Raw genomic sequence first — 19,055 nt, forward strand, 5'->3', positions numbered from 1 at the left:
CATGAAAAAGCCATCACCAATCCAATTTAGAAGGAGAGCACTTGCACTTTAGCACTGGTCAGCAGTGGTAGAGTATCCAAACGCCCAAAACCAGCAAAAACAATAGGAGGAAGAAGGCAAAATGTTTAGTGATAACCCTGCAAAAAGGGCCATTTCCAACATTTCTCATTGGTTGCTACTATCAAAATCATTTTTAATTACATATCTGTTTGACTGTTATTCTTTCCTATATCCCCTTTTCCTAATCATATCGTTAGAGTTTGTTTACCACATACATTTTCTCTATACTTTCATACTGTTTACATATTTGTTTCTCGTCCTACTATGATTCTATGTCTTTATTGTAAATATCTGATCTCTTTTTCTCCTCATATCCACTACTCTCCTTTACTAATACTTTTTTTTATAATTGTAATTTTGATTCTATTCACTTTCTTTATTTTCATTTTCTTTTGTATTATGCAATCTTCTACAACACCATTAAAGATTGCATCGTTGAAAGTTCATGGTCTTACACATTTTATTAAGAAAAAAAAAAATCGTGCATATCTTGGTCAAAATAAGTCTGATATCACTCTATTACAAGAAACTCATCTTACTGCAACAGAAAGTGAAAAACTGAAGGGAGATTGGGTTGGACATGTTATACAATCAAGCATCGCTCCCAATAAATCACCTATGGATCTCACCCTTACAGGTAAATGTGGTGTTGCAATTCTTTTTAACAAAAATTTACCATTCAAGATTATACAAACATGGGAAGACTGAGAAGGGAGATACATTTTTTTCCAAAATTCGTATACTTAATACTTTTCTGATTACTGGTTCAATCTATGCCCCTACTGATTCTAAAACGACTTACGTTTCTCAATTTAGCAGATTATTATCCACTTTTTGATCTATTCGTAATTTATTAGGAGGAGACTAGAATGTAACTGTTGACCCATTCATGGAAAGATCAGGGAAATCTGACACATACCATACTAGTGACAGATATATTTTACACAATTTCATAAAAGATTATGCCCTTCAAAAAACATGGAGACTACTACATCCATATGAAAGGAATTATACTGTTATATCATGTCCACACCTGATTAAGTCAAGAATTGACTATTTTCTACTTTCACCTTCACTTTTACAATTAGTAACAAATATCATACCTTGTAGTCTTTCAGACCACAATCTTGTAGATATCCACTTGTACAAAGGTCTGTCCACTTCCCCAAAACCTACATGGAGATTTAATCTCTTTGCATATAAACCCTCCCAAGAAAAAGCAAAACTAAATGTACATGTTGAACAATTTTTAAAAAATAATGAACACTCAGTTAATAGTGCAAGTATACTATGGGGCACGGGTAAAGCTGTGATAAGAGGCTTGATTATGAAAGATTCAGCAATACTTAAAAAAACATTTAAATGATACTTGGTTAAATCTTGAGAAGGAAGTTACTAATCTTACAGATAACTACTCTCAAACTGAATCTCCTGAAATATTGAAGAAATAATTTTCTGTAAAAATCAAATTCAATAATTTATATACAACACATGCTGATAAAATGTTTATTTCTTATTCACCAGTGTCATTGTAAAAGAAGAAAAAATGCTGGGAGACTCTTAACTTATCAGTTACGGCAACAAAAATTGTCTAGAATAGCGCAGCCGTGATCCACAGCAAAGAAGCGGTATTAGGCGGTATTAGGCCACCAGGGAGTCAAGATGGGGGTCAGCTGTCATGTAAGTGCGTCCCCTCCCACCCACTGGCATTATTTTGGCTAAAAAAGGCATGGACCCCCCCCAGGTGTGCTGATCGCCCCTTCCCTCCCCCCCAAGAGTATTAAAAAGAATTACAACAAAAAAAAGTTAAAGAGAAAAAACAAACTAAAAATGGCGAGTCGGCCCTGCTGACATCTGCCGACCCCCCCTATGGGGGCATAATTGTTTTTATATACATGTGTGGTTTCCCTTGGGGGTCGTGACTGGGCCTCAGGAAAACCACACATATATGAAAAAAACACACGTGATATGGAAAATGTCACTCACCTAGTGTACATCTGTTTGTGGGAATGGGATATAATTCCTCTACTACAAAAACAAGACTACATGACAGCATTAGATCTAAAAGATGCTTACTTCCACATCCCTATACACCCAGCAAATATCTAAGCTTGTAATAGCAGGCAAACATTACCAGTTCAGAGTCCTACCATTTTGAGTAACAACAGCACCAACGGTATTCACCAAGACCAAAGACACCAAGGTCAGACATGAGCGGGTAAGAAAAGCTTAGGTTAATTGTGCTTTCCCAGGGATATTGCATAGGAAGAAGGCAGATAGTAAAGGTAGTTCAGATACATTGAAAAAAACCAGATTACAGGGACGTTATAGTTAGGTTCTGAATTTACTTGTACAAAACCATAGAAATTCAGCAGTTATAGTTAAAGTTCTTTTAAGTAACTATAACTCTGGCACAAAGGTAACTATAAATCAAGGCCCTTGCCATGCATAGTTTCTTATCAATTTTATTACAAATGTTACAGTGAAGAAAGACGGTTATTTGGTCAAATATAGTCAAACTTTTTACGTCCTGTGGCATGTGAATGTGATGGGCCCTTGCCTTTCAGCAGTAAATTGACATGAGTACAATGCTTGGTTGGATTGGGCCCATGGCGGGCGGTATGAAAGTGTTGTGCGTGAATAGACCTTAAAGCGGTTGATGCTGCGAAGAGGCCTTATGGCTCACATTCACAAGGCTTGATTTTAATACTCTGATACTTTGATAACTATTAATGCTTTAAAACCAGTATTTCTGGAGGTGCTAAAACCAACCAGTGTGAGTGGTGAATTAACATTAACATACTAGTGCCAGGGTGCATGACTCACGTAGCTCCCACCAGTTTTTCTTCACCCAAAATCCCCTGCAAATCACAAACTTTGCTTAAAGAAACACATTTTCCTTCAATTTCCGTGAGGGAATCTGCAGGCAGCCACAAATTTCCTACTACCCAGCGCTCCCCTAAATCCCCATAGAAAAACGTTGCCTCACTTGTGTGGGTGGGCAAGTGGGAATGCTAGGTGTTAAGAGGTTTGTGGATCCCTGCATATTCCCGTAATTTACGTCACAGAAATGCAACAAAAAAGTGTTTTTATTCAATGTTTGACATTAGCAGGGTATTCTGGGTAAAAAAAACTTTGGGGAATCCACATAAGCGATACCTACCTTGACTCCCTTTGATGTCTACTTTTCAGAAATGTCTGGGTTTGATAGGTTTCCCTAAATGGTTCCAGATCCCAGGACTAATTAGCGCACTAGCCTTAGTTATCATTATTGCCACAATACGTTTTGGGCCCTTTCCTGTCGCGGGCACTTGGCCTAAACACACACAACGAGGTACCATTTTTATCGGGTAACCTTGAGAAATGCAGGGTGGAAGGAAGTCTGTGGCTCCCTGTAGATTCCAGAACTTTCCATCAGTGAAATGGGAGGAAAATGTGTTTTTTAGACAAAATTTGAGGTCTGCAAAGGATTTTGGGTGACAGAACTTGGTGAGAGCCCTACAAGTCACCCCCTCCCAAATATACATGTTTGATAGGATTCCCTAGGTGTTGGCTGAGCTACAGCCCAAAACCCACAGGTAGGCACTTTGCGAAAAACACATTAGTTTTCAGTGGAAAAATATGATGTGTTCAAGTTGTATTTGGGGGTGCTTCCTGTTGTAAGCACTAGGCCTCCCAACACAAGTGAGGTACCATTTTTATTGGGAGACTTGGGGGAATGCTGGGTGGAAGGAAGTTTGTGGCTCCCCTCAGATTCCAGAACTTTGCATCACTAAAATATGAGACAAATTAGTTTTTTAGACAAAAGTTGAGGTTTGCAAAGGATTCTTGGAGGCAGAACCTGGTGAGAGCCCCACAAGTCACCCAATCCTGGACTCCTCTAGGTATCTAGTTATCAAAAATGTACAGGTCTTTCTAAGTTTCCCTAGTTGCCTGCTGAGCTACAGCCTAAAATCAATGGCTAGGCACTTTGCAAAAAACGCATCTGTTTTCAGAGGGGAAATGTGAAGTATCCATGTTGCGTTTTGGGTCATTCTCTGTCGCAGGCACTAGGTCTACCCACTCAAGTGAGGTACCATTTGTATCAGGAGATGTGGGGGAATGCCAGGAGGAAAGAAGTTTGTGGCTCTCCTCACATTCCAGAACTTACATGACAAAAATGTGAGGAAAATTAGTTTTTTAACAGCGGTTGAGATTTGCAAAGTATTGTAAGTAGAAAAATGTGGTAAGTGCCCCACAAGTCACCCCATCTTGGATTCCACTATGTGTCTGATTTTTAGAAATGTACAGGTTTACTAGGTTTCCCTAGGTGCTGACTTAGCTAGAGCCCAAAATCCACAGCTAGGTGCACATCAGTTTTCAGTGGAAGAACGTGATGTGTCCACGTTGCGTTTTGGGTCGTTTCCTGTCACGGGCACTAGGCCTACCCACACATGTTTATCAGGAGATTCGGGGGAAACACAGAATAGCAGAACAAGTGTTATTACCAATTGTCTTTCTCTGCACTTGGGCGTTGCAAATGTAAGATAGTGTGTCAGAAAGAAATCATTTTGAGAAATGCCCTGTAATTCACTTGCTAGTATGGGACCCCCAAATTCAGAGATGTGCAAAGAACCACTGTTTTTAAACTTTATATCTTAAGGTTTTCTTGATACCCATTGTAGGAAAGTACCCTCTTTTTGGCATGGTGACCCCCACTTTTTGCCTGCTGTCAGTGTATTTTTGACTGTGTTCACTGGGATTCTGCTAACAAGGACCACTGTGACTGTGCTTTCTCCCTCTCAATTTGGTTGTTCCTAACTTTGTGCACCCAACACTTGGCATACTGGTGCCCCTATGTAAGTCCCTAGGTACCCAGGGCATTGGGGCACCAGAGGTACCCCATGGGCTGACGCACATATTATTCCACCCATGGGAGCCCATACAAAATGTGTCTGTAGGCCTGCCGTTGCAGCTTACGTGAAAAGGTGGATGCACCCTTTCACTTCAGGTCACTGCACCAGTTCACTGTAAGTCACCCCTATGGCAGGCCATCCTAGCCCAGAAGGCAGGGTGCAGGTACCTGTATGTGAGGGCACCGTTCATGAGCATAAATGCCCCCACAAACTCCAGCTCCATTTTTCTGGACTTCGTGAGTGCGGTGAAGCCATTGTACCTTGGTACTGATCATAGGTCACTACCTATTTCTAGCTACACAATGGTAACTCTGAACCTGGGCATGTTTCGTATCAAACATGTCAGAATTATACCCCAATACTGTTGCCAGTATTGGTTGTATGATCCCATGCTCTCTGGGGGGCTTTCAGCGGACCCCTAGCTTTGTTCCTACTAGTTTGCAGGGTTTTCCTGGGCATCCCGAACTGCTGCCATCCTACAGACAGGTTTCTGCCCTCCTGCTGCTTGAACAGCTCAAGCCCAGTAAGGCAGAACAAAGGATTATTTTTGGGAGAGAGAGGCAATGTCCTTTCCGTTTGGAAACAGCTGTTACATGGCTTGGGAGGGGTAGCCTCCCCAAGCCACTGGGATGCTTTGAAGGGCACATTTGGTGCCCTCTTTGCATAAACCGTTTTTCACCAGTCCAAGGACTGCTCTGGTGTGAAACTGGACAATGGAAAGGGGAGTTACCACTCCCCTGTCTATCACCACCCCAGGGATGGTGCCCAGAGCTCTTCCAAGTAGCCACTTGATTCTGCCATCTTAAATCCAAGGTGGGCAGAGGCCTCTGGGACTATGAGTGGCCAGGTCAGGCAGGTGATGTCACAGGCCCCTCTTGATAGGTGGTCACCCTGCTAGGTGACCAATCCCTCTTTTAGGGTTATTTAGGGTCTCCCTCTTGGGTGGGTCCTCAGATTTAATGTGCAAGATTCCAGCAGGACTCCTCTGCAACGGTTTCTTCGACTTCTGGCCAATGGAACCACAACTGGATTTCAAAGAAGCCTACAATCTGCACCTCCAGCGACGACTTCGCTCTGCAACATTGTTTCTCTGGCTCCTTCCAGCAACTGCAACATTTCCCTGGCTGTGCATCCTCTATGGGCGGCAAGTTTTCAGTCTGAACCAAGAAGCAAGAAGGAATCTCCCTTGGAATGAAGGAGTCATTCCCCCCTGCATCCACAGGAACCAACTGCATCGACGACCGGCCACGTGATCCTCTCTCCTGCAACCCTGCTGGATCCTGCAACACAGGTGGTGGTCTTGAGTGGTCCCTCTCAGTCCACTCTACCAGCTGTCCAACTTGGGAGGTGGTGAGTCATTGCCTTTCCTTGCAGGACAATACCCCTGTGCACCGCAACTCTTGCAGCTATCAAGCCAAGGCTTGTTGTCTCTCCTTCCAAGGGATCCTTAGACTCCGTGTAGCTCTGGCCTCCAGCACTCTTCTCTGCAACGCATAGTCTCCTGCCTGCTGCTCCAGCGATGTAGGATTCTTTTCCAGGTGTGCTTAGTGGGCCTCACTGCGAATCATGTGCCTGCGAGTTGCCTGTGGGGCTGCATCCTCGACTTCTGGCTCTCCTCACTGCTGAGGGTCACCTGGGACTTCCCTCCTTGGGTTGAGTTCCCTCAGATCTTTCTTGTCCCCAGCAGCTCTGCAACTCTTGCCTTTGCCAAGGCTTGTTGGTGATTTTCCCACACCACTGACTGACTGAAACTCTTCTTCCGATGAGGGACATCAACTGCATCACTTCTGGGACTCTTCTCCTGCTCCTGTGCTGCATAGCCGACTCCTGGTCTTCACTGTCGACCTGGTCCAGCATTTCCACAAGATGGATAGTGGTGTCAACATCAGGGCAGTGCGCGCTCTACAGGCGACTAGAATGCAAAAACCTAATAATTTCAAGCTAACATAATTTATGCATTGTGCTGATATGATGTTGTTTAACCTTTTGCATTGCAGAGTTTAATCCTGAGGACTTATGTTCTGCATGCACATAAATACTGTTCACATGTAATGTACTGCTGCAGGCTTTCAGACTGTGTCAGGGTGTGGTCCCTTTCCAGGGCCTTCTTAAAGCTTTCCCTGCAGCATGCCTGGGCGTGATTGGTGGGCTGGGCTAAGACTCTATAAAAGGGAGCCAGCCCAGCTCCACGTGCTCACTATTCAGAGGTCCCGGTGCAGAGCAGCAGCAACTTCCTGCACGCCTGTTCCGGCGGCCTACTTTGATCCTCCAGGCCTTGCCCTTTTTCACTTTCATTGGTGATCCTAGATCAGGGCAGTAAGACGGAGGTCGGGCTGGGCCCCCGACCCTGTTATCAAAGACTCTCGAGCTCTTGGGCCTAATCTTGCATGATAAACAATTTTATTCTTGTGCGTGTGAATGTGCGCTTGGTCGTTTTGTGGCATTTGCATGCTGACATTCGAATCGGCAGGACGCGCGATTCTTTCTTCGTGCTTAATTCATGTTATTCATTGTGCGCTACCATGCCTTGGCAGTTCCATGGTGGCATTCGAATCGGCAAAATGCGCGATTCGTTTTCTCGTGCTTAATTCATGTTACTCATTGTGCGCTACCATTCCTTGGCAGTTACATGGTGGCATTCGAATCGGCAAAACACGCGATTCGTTTTCTCATGCTTAATTCATGTTACTCATTGTGCGCTACCATTCCTTGGCAGTTTCATGGTGGCATTCGAATCGTCAAGATGCGCGATTCTTTCTTCGTGCTTAATTCATGTTATTCATTGTGCGCTACTATTCCTTGGCAGTTACATGGTGGCATTTGAATCTGCAAGACACGCGATTCTTTCCTCGTGCTTAATTCATGGTATTCATTGCGCGCTACCATTCCTTGACAGTTACATGGTGGCCTTCCAATCGGCAAGACGTACGATTCATTTTCTTGTGCTTTAACCCTTGATATTCATTGTGCGATACAATTCCTTGGCAGTTACATGGAGGTACTCGAATCGGCAAGACGAGCAATTCATTTCCTGAGTGTAATTCATGTTACTCATTGTACGCAACCATTTTAAGGCATTTACTTGGTGGCTTTCGAGTTGGCAAGTCGCGTGATTTATTCCTTGAGTCTAATTTGTGTTATTCATGGTGCACAATCATTCTATGGTATTTACTACTTATGTGAAAATCTGCAAAGTGCGCAATTCATGTTCCAGCAATTTGAGAGAACAAAAAAAGCCAGAGTTCTAGATGTAATGTTATGTGTTCTTAATATGTTTCTCAAACACGATTCATATGATGTTTTAGAAATCATTCAGATTGTTTCCTGATCCTTATGCAAAGGATAATACTTGAATCTGAAAGTTGCATTTAACCTTTCTTGATTCCCTCACAGGTATCCAGTCATCTTGAAGCCTAGTCACTTTAAGTCTATGCTTAGGTTGTCCATGTTTTCAGAATGACATTGCTTAGAGTCATAGCCTAGTATTGATTCATATGATGTAATTTTGATATTGTGTGTTTTAACCTTTTTGCTATCTACAGGTCTCCTTCCCAGCTGTTCCCTTCCTAATCCCCTTTTCCCCCACTTGGACTCTCTTAGACTCTGTGACAATTCTAATCAGAGTATTGGAGCTGTCTTGTGGTGGAAGTGTTGGGAACGTGCACAGACCCCGAAGGTCTGGTGACTCTGACAGTAGCTCCTGCCCTAATCGGACACTCCAACTGGAACTGGACTTGGTCCCCTTCATTTGCAGTTCCTCTTCTGTCAGGATCCATCTTCTGTTTTTTCCAGTCTTGCTTTGGTCTTGTACAGTCCTTTTCCAAAGCTTAACTGTGGTTTTGGCCAAAAAACAGCTACTTACCTCTTCTCTCCTGGTCGCTTGGTGGGGGGAATCTGGTACTTATATTTTGGGGTTCCTAGTTCCTCCAGCTCCCCTCTACAGACTCCACTCCCTTGGGTGGGGGTCTGCCTTCTGCATTCCATTTACTTAGTATATGGTTTGGTCTCTCCGTAGGGCCCCCATTATTTTCTGTTATTTAACTGTTTTCTATTGCTTTCTATGCCGATTCATGACTTCTAATGTGTATTTAATAGTGTGTTTACTGACCTGTTGGTAAAGTATTGACTATACAGTATTTTAGTATTTGTGTTACCATAATAAAGTACCTTTATTTTTTAACATTGCGCGGTCCTTTCATGTGTGTAAGTGCTGTGTGAATATAGTGGTATTGCATACCTTTGCATGTCTCTTAGATAAGTCTTGGCTGCTCATACACACCTACCTCTAGACACTGTCTACACCTCACTAATAGGGGATACCTGGCCCTTGCATAAGGTGATAACACCATAAGTGCTCACCATACACCAGGCCAGCTTCCTACACCTATTTTCCACTCTTTATATTTTACCAAATGTATTGCTGGTACATAATGAAAACCCATTGCAAGGTGCAGCTCATTATTGGCTCAGGGTACCTTGGGTTCTTTGTGAACTCCGAAGCCCTACAGATCCCCACAACCAGTTATTTTAACTGTTACCTTCTAAAGGAAAACCTTGAAGGACCTACATAATGACCCCTTGCTGAATTCCCACTTTTGTCTACTTTTCAGAAATATATCGTTTTCCAGGATCCACTATTGGTTTCACACCCATTTCTCGCCCTACCTGGAAAGAGGTTGAAAGCACAAAAATAGGAAAAATGGGGTATGTCCCTGTAAAGTGCCAAAACTGTGTTGAAAAATTAGATTTTCTGATGTTAGTCTATCTGTTCCTGAAAGCTGGGAAGATGGTCATTTTAGCACCACAAATCCTTCATTGATGCCACTTTCAGGGAAAAAACTGATGCTTTCTTCTGCAGGATTTATTTTCCAATTTCCCCCACAAACCCGACATTTTAGCTGTATTTTGGCTAATCTGTCAGTCCCCATCAGGGGAATCCACAAACCCTGGGTACCTTTAGAATCCCCAAGATGTTGGGGAAAAAAGGACACAAATTTGGCATGGATATGTGGGGAAAATGTTATGGAGCTCTAAGCGTGAACTACCCCAAATAGCCAAAAACAAGGGCTTTGAACAGCAGCAAAAGGGTTAATGAAGCATTATAATTGGGACACTTGCCCCCTGATTTTTTACAAGCTCGGATTACAGCACTTCCCCAAAAAATCCCTTAGAATGTACCAGCAATAAATCAATTTCACTGATAAATTCCAGTGTTAAAATTTTAGCAAATATTTTAGACACTTGACTCAACTCCATTACTACTTTCCTCATTCACCCTTATGAGGATGGTTTAGTTCCAGGTCGTTCTTCTACTAATCATCTTTGTATAATTCTACATTTATTATGGCAATTATGTAATAATAATATTATCCTTGGAGGTGGAAAAAACCTTTGACAGAGTAGAATGAGAATACCTTTTTATGGGCGAGCGCAAAGCGCTCCGTCCATGATGTAAACTCTCTTTGGGCTTCAAACCACGCCCAGATCAGGTCAGTCACTTTCATTGGTTCCTGGGCTTTCTCTTTAAAATCTGCTTGCTTTCATTTGTTAAAGGCCTGCATACGTCATGCTTTTTCCGGTGTTTAGCCCACCTACACAGCACTGGTAAAGTACTGAAACCATTCGAGGCTCGATGTTTTCAGCCCAGGTTTCCGGACTACTTTACCTGTTTATTTTCCCCGCAGCGCGATCGCTCTGGGGTTTACATAGCGCGATCGTGGTCCGTTTTTACATTTTGAATTTCAGCGCGCTCGCGCTGCATTTTACATAGCGCGATCGCGCCGTTTTTTTTCTTTTAATTTGTGTCGCGAAAAGTCTGGTTAGGAGTTTACAACGCAAATAGCTCTAACTCGAGCAAATGTGAGCCCCGTTGCATTGAAAATGCTTGTTAGAACAATGGAAAGGATGGGATTTGGAAAGATCTTCTCACCTTAACAAAAGGTACCATTCACCTACCTCCTCCACTGAAACCGTTTCACTTCTTCATATTTTAATATTTATTGTGGCACAAGACAGGGGTGCTCATTGTCTCCATTACTATTTCTCATTGCTTTGGAACCACTAGCCATTGCCATAAGACACAACAGAGACATAAAAGGAATTACATCCTCTGCTGGTGAAATTAAAGCCTTTTATTATGCAGACGACATCCAGAATCTTCAGCCAATTCTTTGATTTCCCTCCTGAATATTTGTTAATCCTTCCCAGGTTATAAAATGTATTGGTCTAAATGTGAAGCCTTACCTAAGACTAATACCACTACCATGCCTCTATCAGTAATCTTCCTTTTAAAAGGACTTGCTCAAACTTAAAATATGTCTGCATATTTCTTAACTGTGGTGTTAAAAACATGATGATTGTCAATTTACATCCTATCATTGATCAAGTCAATAGAGATTTTCAAAGCTGGTCCTATTTAAACTTGTCACTTTTGGGAAGAATATAAATGATAAAAATGAATAAAATCCCTAAATGTAATTATATCTTTGGAATGATTTCTTTGCCTATAACCCCAAACTTTTTTAAAACAATGTCTTCAGCGATATCTTGTTTTATTTGGGGTGATAATGAACCTTGTCTTAGTGGGTCGAAATTGCACTCTTTTGCCTTGAAAGGTTCCACATTTGAAACATTACCGCATAGAGCACCAGTTAGCACGCTCTGTCTATATACTTTCAGCATATTGGAATATTCCTCTCTGGATTAAACTCAAACAATCCCTACTTAAAACAAATACTCCACATACTATTTATTATAAAATCCTCATTTCACGAAGTTCTCTAACCCCATTATTTATTTTTCACAGATTGCTGGCAGAAAGCCCACAATATTACTAAATCCCATATTCAATTACATTCTCAGGCCCCAACATAGAAGAATGCAAATATTAAATTTAGAGGGAAATAACTTAATTGGCATATCTGGATTAAGCATAAAATAAATAATATTTCTGCCACAACAAAATACTTAAAAATCCTTTGAAAATCTACAAGAGTTTAATATTCCTAAATCACAAGTCAACAATTATAATCAATTCAGTTTTGACTGAATTCTAGGAAAAGCTCTGTAATTCACTAATCACACAATTCATTCACATATGCAAGAACTTTAAAGGCATAGTTTTAGGTATATACTCTGTATTAATTGATCATTTCTTTTCTATTGACACAACCAGTAATTTGAGATGAGGGTGGTCTTCCGGGTTGACTACAAATGTTTAAGGTAAGGGCACACTATTGGAAAATTGTAATAAAGGGCTTAGAGATTCAAGTCTTAAACTCAATCATTTCAAAATATTACACTGATGGCACTGGTCTTCTGCTAAGCTCCACACAGCTAAAGTAAGTCCAGATTTTAACTGTTGGAGATGTCAAGAACACAATTGTAATTTAGTTTATATATTGTGGTAATGTACCCAAATGTTTTCCCATTAGTTACAAAATGAAAGTCGTTTAAATATTCACTAGCTCATCTTTCTATCACTCCACGACTTCCATAACTACATATTCACATACTAGTATCACAGGTTTCACTTCCATCTCAAAACATGCTTTCAAAATGGCTTTGTACAGCTCTTAGTTTGGCCAAAATGAATATACTACATTTTTGGAAATCAGATACTGTTTAGACTTTTAACTCTTGGTTGAAAAATGTTTGACGTAACACAATTTGAAAAAATGGTTTATAAATTGAGTAACTCACATCATTTTGGCTGTAAATTGGGTCATTTTTAAGAAATGTAAAATATACTTTTGCTTTACAGTGTTATGATGTCATTTTACTTTTTATTATTAAGTTAAATTATTGTTTCAAATTATTGTAATAGGTTACGATGCTTTTCATTTGATTTATAACTGAATGTATGAGACTGGATCTCACTCTGTTCTATAACTCAATGGACAGGGGGCTGTCAGCAGCAGAGGAGAGGTTTGAACAGTTTAACAAAGGTCACAACTTGAGCAAAAATTATGGTCTATAGGTACAAATGTGACAGATTTGGAGGCTGTTCAATATTTGCCTTTCTGGAGATCCAGAGAATTTGGAATTGGAAGACATACACTCCTTTTCATCATCCTTTATCATGTATATCACACCTTTGATCTGCCTCTGGCATTCCAAAGGGCACACAGAGTTCACTCAGGATCGCAGGCAGATTAAACTTCACCTGGCAAATTATAGCTTCTTTTTTTACAGCCTTCAGCAGACACACTAGGTGGTCTCCAGGGGCAAAAAGAGGGGCTCGAAAATCTATGACAAGAAGTTCATCACACCAGGCCTACCTGAACCAGAGACCATATTCCTTACCAACAATGGGAAAAAAAATACATATTTGTCAGTGAAGCCGTCAAGTAGTTGGGGAACTCATACTGACCAGTGTCCAGCACATGCACTTAAAATGGCTTCCCTGCTTACTTACTACGTCTAAGAATTGACAGAGACATAGCAGGAGCATATCCGCTCTTGCAGATATGCCCTCACATGAAATATAATGTACCCTGCTTTAGGGCTGTAAGGCCTCCTGTAGGGGTGACTTACCTATATTGCACACAGTGTTAGGGGACAGGGAACACAAGCTGTGTGCCATGTTGCGTTTTAACTTTCAGCTGCACCAAGATGGCAGTCTGCATGTGCTAGGTGAGGGGTCCCTAAGGGTGGCACAAAACATGCTGCAGCCCATGGGGACCCTCTTTTGTACCCAAGAGCTAGGTACCAGGGGTACCATTTACTAGGGACTTACAGGTATTGCCAATTGGGGAACAAATGCACAGTTTTAGGGTAAGCGCTCTGGGACTGGGGACCTGGTTAGCAGGAACACAGTAAGCTTTCAGTCAAAATTGCACCAATTACAGGCACAAAGTCAGGGTGACCACCTAAAAAAGACAGAGTGGTTTATAAAGGTTGCCAGAACAGCATCATGGCAATATAGGACCATATTACACATTATGTATTTTTCATATGACATGGTATATTAATTGATTTTAGTACCATATAAAAAACCTTAGCGCATTTAAGTGTCATCTGTTTAGTACTCATTATTTGCCTGAAACTGCAGATATGTTTGCCAATGTTTTCAGAAATGTGGGTTATTGCTGGGTATAATTTGCTAATATTGAAGATGTGTTTTGTGCAAAAAATTTTATTATAATAAATTAACTTTTGAATGCAACGCATGCTGTAAGGAAATTAAAACCATGTACTTCAAAACAGTCTTTCCTTTTGTAGTATCTTAACAAGACACAAATAAAGAAAAAATATAAAGTGCAGCGTGGGTCAGTGGAACTTTTTGCTGGCATGCTTTACTCATTACAATTTGTATTTTCCCACACTGGGGAGGATTCATGGGTAAAAGCTTGCAATAAAGATAGGCCTCTAAGGGTGAGCTTTTAAGGTGTGCTGATTAATGGTCTCAGAATAGCACGCTCATTTTGAAAATCACTGAAAGAAAAACCAAATGATGTGCTTACATTTGTTTAGGGAAGCTAAATATCCTGCAAAATTATCTCTCTCTCCTTTGCCAAAAAAATAATTTATTGGATTACAATGCCAGAGGAAATCTTATATTGTTTTGTTAGGAAGGGATTTCCAATGTTCACTAGGAGGCTTAAACATTCACTGGGCATCTCCATGTACAGGGCTTGCATTTACAAACTGTCTGGTCATCATCAGGATTTTCAGTTGGCAAGGACACCTACATAAGTAGGGGCACTCATGGACCCACAGTCTCCACCAGCCCCAACATAAAATAGCTATTTATGGTCAGTGACCAGTGTCATACCTCAACTTTAAATAGATATCTCAGTAGCAGTCATGGCTAGCAGCACCATTCTAATGGGCCTGGAATCACCCAAATCAGTTGACGACAAAAAGACGCTATGATGTGGGCTGAAAAGGAAAAACACCCTGTGTCCTTCTACAACTGTGTAGGGGGTAGGTAGGGATCCCGAAGGGTGCTAGCCAAGTAGTGCATGCTGACTGTTGGAGCTGGGTTCTGGTTGCAGTACTCTCCCCCCTCACAATGCCCCCAACCACACTTTTTGCCTGTTTTTTGATGCAACTTTGAAATGCACTGAGTTTCTGCTAACCAATGTTCCTTCCCCAACAAAAAGACACCTGGTCACTTAATTCCCAAATGGCCAGGCCCTGTAGCACCATTTGTAAGTCCCTAGTATGTGGTACCTCTAGTACCTAGGGCCTAGGTACTGCAGAGGTTCTCTAAGAGCCGCAGCATCGCTTGTGCCACTCTAAGGGACCCAGCACAGAACTCATGCTGACTGCCACTGCAGGCTGCGTGACAAGGTGCTCCAAAACGTGAGAAGACGACATGGCACACAGACTGTGTGGCCCATGTCCCCTAAACACTGCATGTAATATTTGTGAGTCCCCCCCATAGCAGGCCTTACAACCCTAAGGCAGGGTCACTAAATTAAATGTGTAAAAATAAGAAATAAATGATACTGATCTTGAAAATCTTTCACTGTATGTCGGAGATACTGTCCTTACCGGGATGCATCGTCAGCATCTGATTCAGAATCTTCATCACTGCCAATGCTCTCCTCCTTTGCCACATCAGTATCAACAGGATCCAAAAGGATTTTGCTCACGTCTGTTGACAGAACTCTCTCATACAGCATTTCATAGAGAATAGCTGGGTATAAAAAAAAAGGCTGATTTAGCTTACAACTACTAATTATATTGTGTTCGCTGTACACATTCAATATTTATTGACTTCTGCCTCTACCCTTGGTTTATGGTATGTTGCATGGCATGCCATGGGGGAGGAGATGGGGAGGGAAGGGAAAGGGAGGGGAAATGGGGGGGTGGGGGAGAGAAAGAGAGAGATAAAGAGACACACACACACACACACACACACACACACACACACACACCCCCGGGGTAGCCAGTGACTACTGTGCATGGTCTTTAACAGGTACCAATGTTTGTCAATGATGTTAAATGGGCTCTGGTTCTACTGCAATGAAAAACATTAGTCAGTATTAAAGTTAACTAAGCCTATACATACCTGGTCCTCCAAAGGCTGCTTCTGCAAACAGTTAAGGTTTACTCTGGGGAATTGTTAGAGGTTTGGGACACGTACAGTGTGGGTTATAACACATGGTAAAGTTCAATGGTAAGTGTTATTAGCTTAATAAGGAAGAGAAATATACATAATCAGAAAAGGTACAGCATTTAAAAAAAGGAGGTGGACAAAATAAGCTTGCAGGTCCTAGCACCTTCTAAATCTTAAGTATAATCTCACTAATGGTAGCTTATGACTTGACACCTGAGTAACTACTTAGTCAGTAAACATGCAAAGGGTTCAGTGTAAGCGTATGACAATGATCATTATCATATCAGCAATACTCTTCTAAGATTGAATCCATTAAGTCCAATGTATGCGTCTGAAGACAACTGGGGTATTGATCTAAGGGTCCCCTCAATGACCTGCTCCAGCTTAACTGCTTTTTACTCACTGTTGGACAGCGAAAATGGGCTGGCCATTTCAGCTATATTAAGGGCCACACCACCAACCCGAAGTTGGACAAAATAAATACAGTAGATGCTGCAACCACTGAAAGGGGCCACCACGCACAATGTGAATTAAAGGTCTGCATGGTGCTCAGAAGTCTCTGATCTTCAGGTAAAGGAGACAGGCACAGGGGAGGAAACCAGGACTAAAGGGCCAGTTAAGTGCCACAGTAACCAAGGGTCTTGGTTCCAAGCAGCTCTGAAATACAGGCCACCACTGCACAGTTAGAAGCGAATAGCACCTGTATTCATCTCAGAATCTACCACCTCATTCAAGATTTTGAGGTGGCATAGCACAAACAGAATAGGGGCACTCACTGCAACAGGTTTTTTTTTTTTTTTTTTTTAACAGATTATGCTGGGCTCCATACTAGAGTGAGGGTGACACCAAACCTTGAACAGATGGTTTGTCTGAAACTGAGGGCTCAGAGGTATCTTATCCAGAAATTCCAGCCAGAGGCCCTGGTTTGTAAAAGAGTCAGGAAAAAACAGCTATAGGAATCCTAGGAGATCAAACTGAGTTCAGTTATGAGACAGTAGAGAGGAGCACATTGTGGGGGTCATTTTGACCCTGGCGGTACTAGACCGCCAGGGCTAAAATGGCGGAAGCACCGCCAACAGGCTGGCGGTGCTTCCTGGCCTATTTTGACCGTGGCGGAAGCGCCGCGGTCGCACCGCCGGGGCCGGCGCTATTCCGCCAGATTTGCCCCGACGGTGATAAACCAGGGGATTACGAGTCCCCGACCGCCAGCCTTTTTCTGGCGGTCTGAACCGCCAGGAAATGGCTGGCAGTACGGAGAGTCGTGGGGCCCCTGGGGGCCCCTGCACTGCCCATGCTACTGGCATGGGCAGTGCAGGGGCCCCCTGACAGGGCCCACCCGTCGCACGGGCGCAACACCGCCGGCTCCATTTGGAGCCGGCTCCCATGTTGCGGCCCAGCGGGAATGTCCAAATGGGCACAGCGGGAGTGCGTCTGCATTGGCAGCCGCCCGGCGGTTACAGATTGGCAGGCGGCGGTAGCCACCCGCCAAAGTTGTAATGACCCCCTGTATCTCTTAAGTCACACATGTTCAACACACCCCAGGTTAAAGATCCTATGCCTGTCACCAGCTCTAGGGAGGAAGGACTACTGAATATTTGTCAGATGTCAATGGGTGTGCGCAAACTTGCAAGGCAATGTTGATGTTCATGCTCATCTGTTGATCTTTGGTCTTAGTCTGGTTCGTAAGAAGGCAATCCTCCTCGCAGGTCTCTGGTAACAGTCAGCAGGTCCTGAAGTTACTGGACTTATGTTTTCCCCTATTAGGTGCTGCATATTGGGGGCAGTCTTTAACAGGTCTTGGTACTTGTCCTCAAGATAGTTTCAGTCACAGGGAAGTCTTCTAGGGTTGTAGCTATCTCTCTTTACTGCTCATTGCTCATTTTAGGAGAACATTCTTCCTTCTAGCACGGATACTGAAGAGGAACTTTCTGTGAAAATGCAAAGGATCTCAATCTTTTAAGCGTCCTTTCTTTTGAAAAACTAGACATTTAGATTTATAAGTTTTCAACATGGCACTTTAAGCCATTAATAAGCATCTAATTGTTGGTGTTCCTCCACGGCTACATCCTGCCCAATGTGGTTAGGTACATTGGCCCTTCTCAGCATGAAGTGATAAAAGGTTTTTAACAAAGGTTTGTTTTCGTTTACGTTTGTTTAATTGCTCTTTAAGATAACTTTCATGTCTGTATATATTTAGTCTTGTTGGAGCAGGTGTATTATCTAGCATAATCTCTTGCCAAACTGCTTGGAATCCTGATCTGAAATTCAGACTGACCTCCAACAAGTCACTCTTCCAAGGTAAAGAACCTATTGTAAAATACTGTTCTGTTGAAGTTCCTCTGATGGACCTTCGTTGTCATAGTCTTTAAATGTAAGGATTCCTCGCCACAAACAAAGGCGTAGAATCTTTTGGCCTTTTATCGCCTCTGGCTAGCTATTGTAGTCCTTACTCCACCTCCCACCATCCGACACTGTGTACAAGAGAGGAATAATGTGAAGATCTGTGCTCTTCTCTTCTCCTTAGACATGTGGTGTTCTGTGTGTGAAGGAGAAGATTGCCACTCCTCCACCCCTCTAGTAATTAATTTGCCATCTGTGAATATTCAGATTACACAACGGAATACCAGCGTAGGAGAGTTCTGATCTGCTGAGAAACCACCATGTTTGTTCACTGTATATGACCTATTTTAATGGATACAAACCACTCCTGTTTTAAATTTGTTGTCTTCTCACTGACTTTTTTTCTTTGTAGTACAACCCTTGGAGGGTTCACAACTGTTAACCAGCACAGCAATATGTACTGTAAATGTTGATTCATTGTGGAATGCTCTGTAGGTCTTGCCTGTCGGGATCGGTGCAGGTTAGTGGTACGCGTTGGCCAATGTTATATGTCTGTATTACTCTACCTTGGCTCCCTGTGGGTCACTTGTGCTAACTCCCTTTGTTTAGGTGGAATTCCCAAGAAAGCAGTGAACCACCTCACACTTGCACTTTCACAATCAGCACTGCTGTTTCCATGGAAGTTCACATGG

General features: G+C 42.3%; 1 protein-coding gene across 2 annotated transcripts in view; it reads right to left on the reverse strand.

Annotated features, from left to right (window-relative positions):
• OTUD4 (OTU deubiquitinase 4) overlaps window positions 1-19,055 on the reverse strand; it is a 449,310-nt gene that overhangs the window by 258,892 nt on the left and 171,363 nt on the right. For both annotated transcript variants that reach the window (XM_069242606.1, XM_069242605.1), the window contains exon 7: window positions 15,456-15,600. In XM_069242606.1, coding sequence (XP_069098707.1) covers window positions 15,456-15,600 — 145 coding nt within the window. The remainder of the gene's footprint in view (window positions 1-15,455; window positions 15,601-19,055) is intronic.

This window comes from Pleurodeles waltl, chromosome 1_2 (genome assembly GCF_031143425.1).
Source record: "Pleurodeles waltl isolate 20211129_DDA chromosome 1_2, aPleWal1.hap1.20221129, whole genome shotgun sequence".
In the NCBI taxonomy this organism is placed as follows: Eukaryota; Metazoa; Chordata; class Amphibia; order Caudata; family Salamandridae; genus Pleurodeles; species Pleurodeles waltl.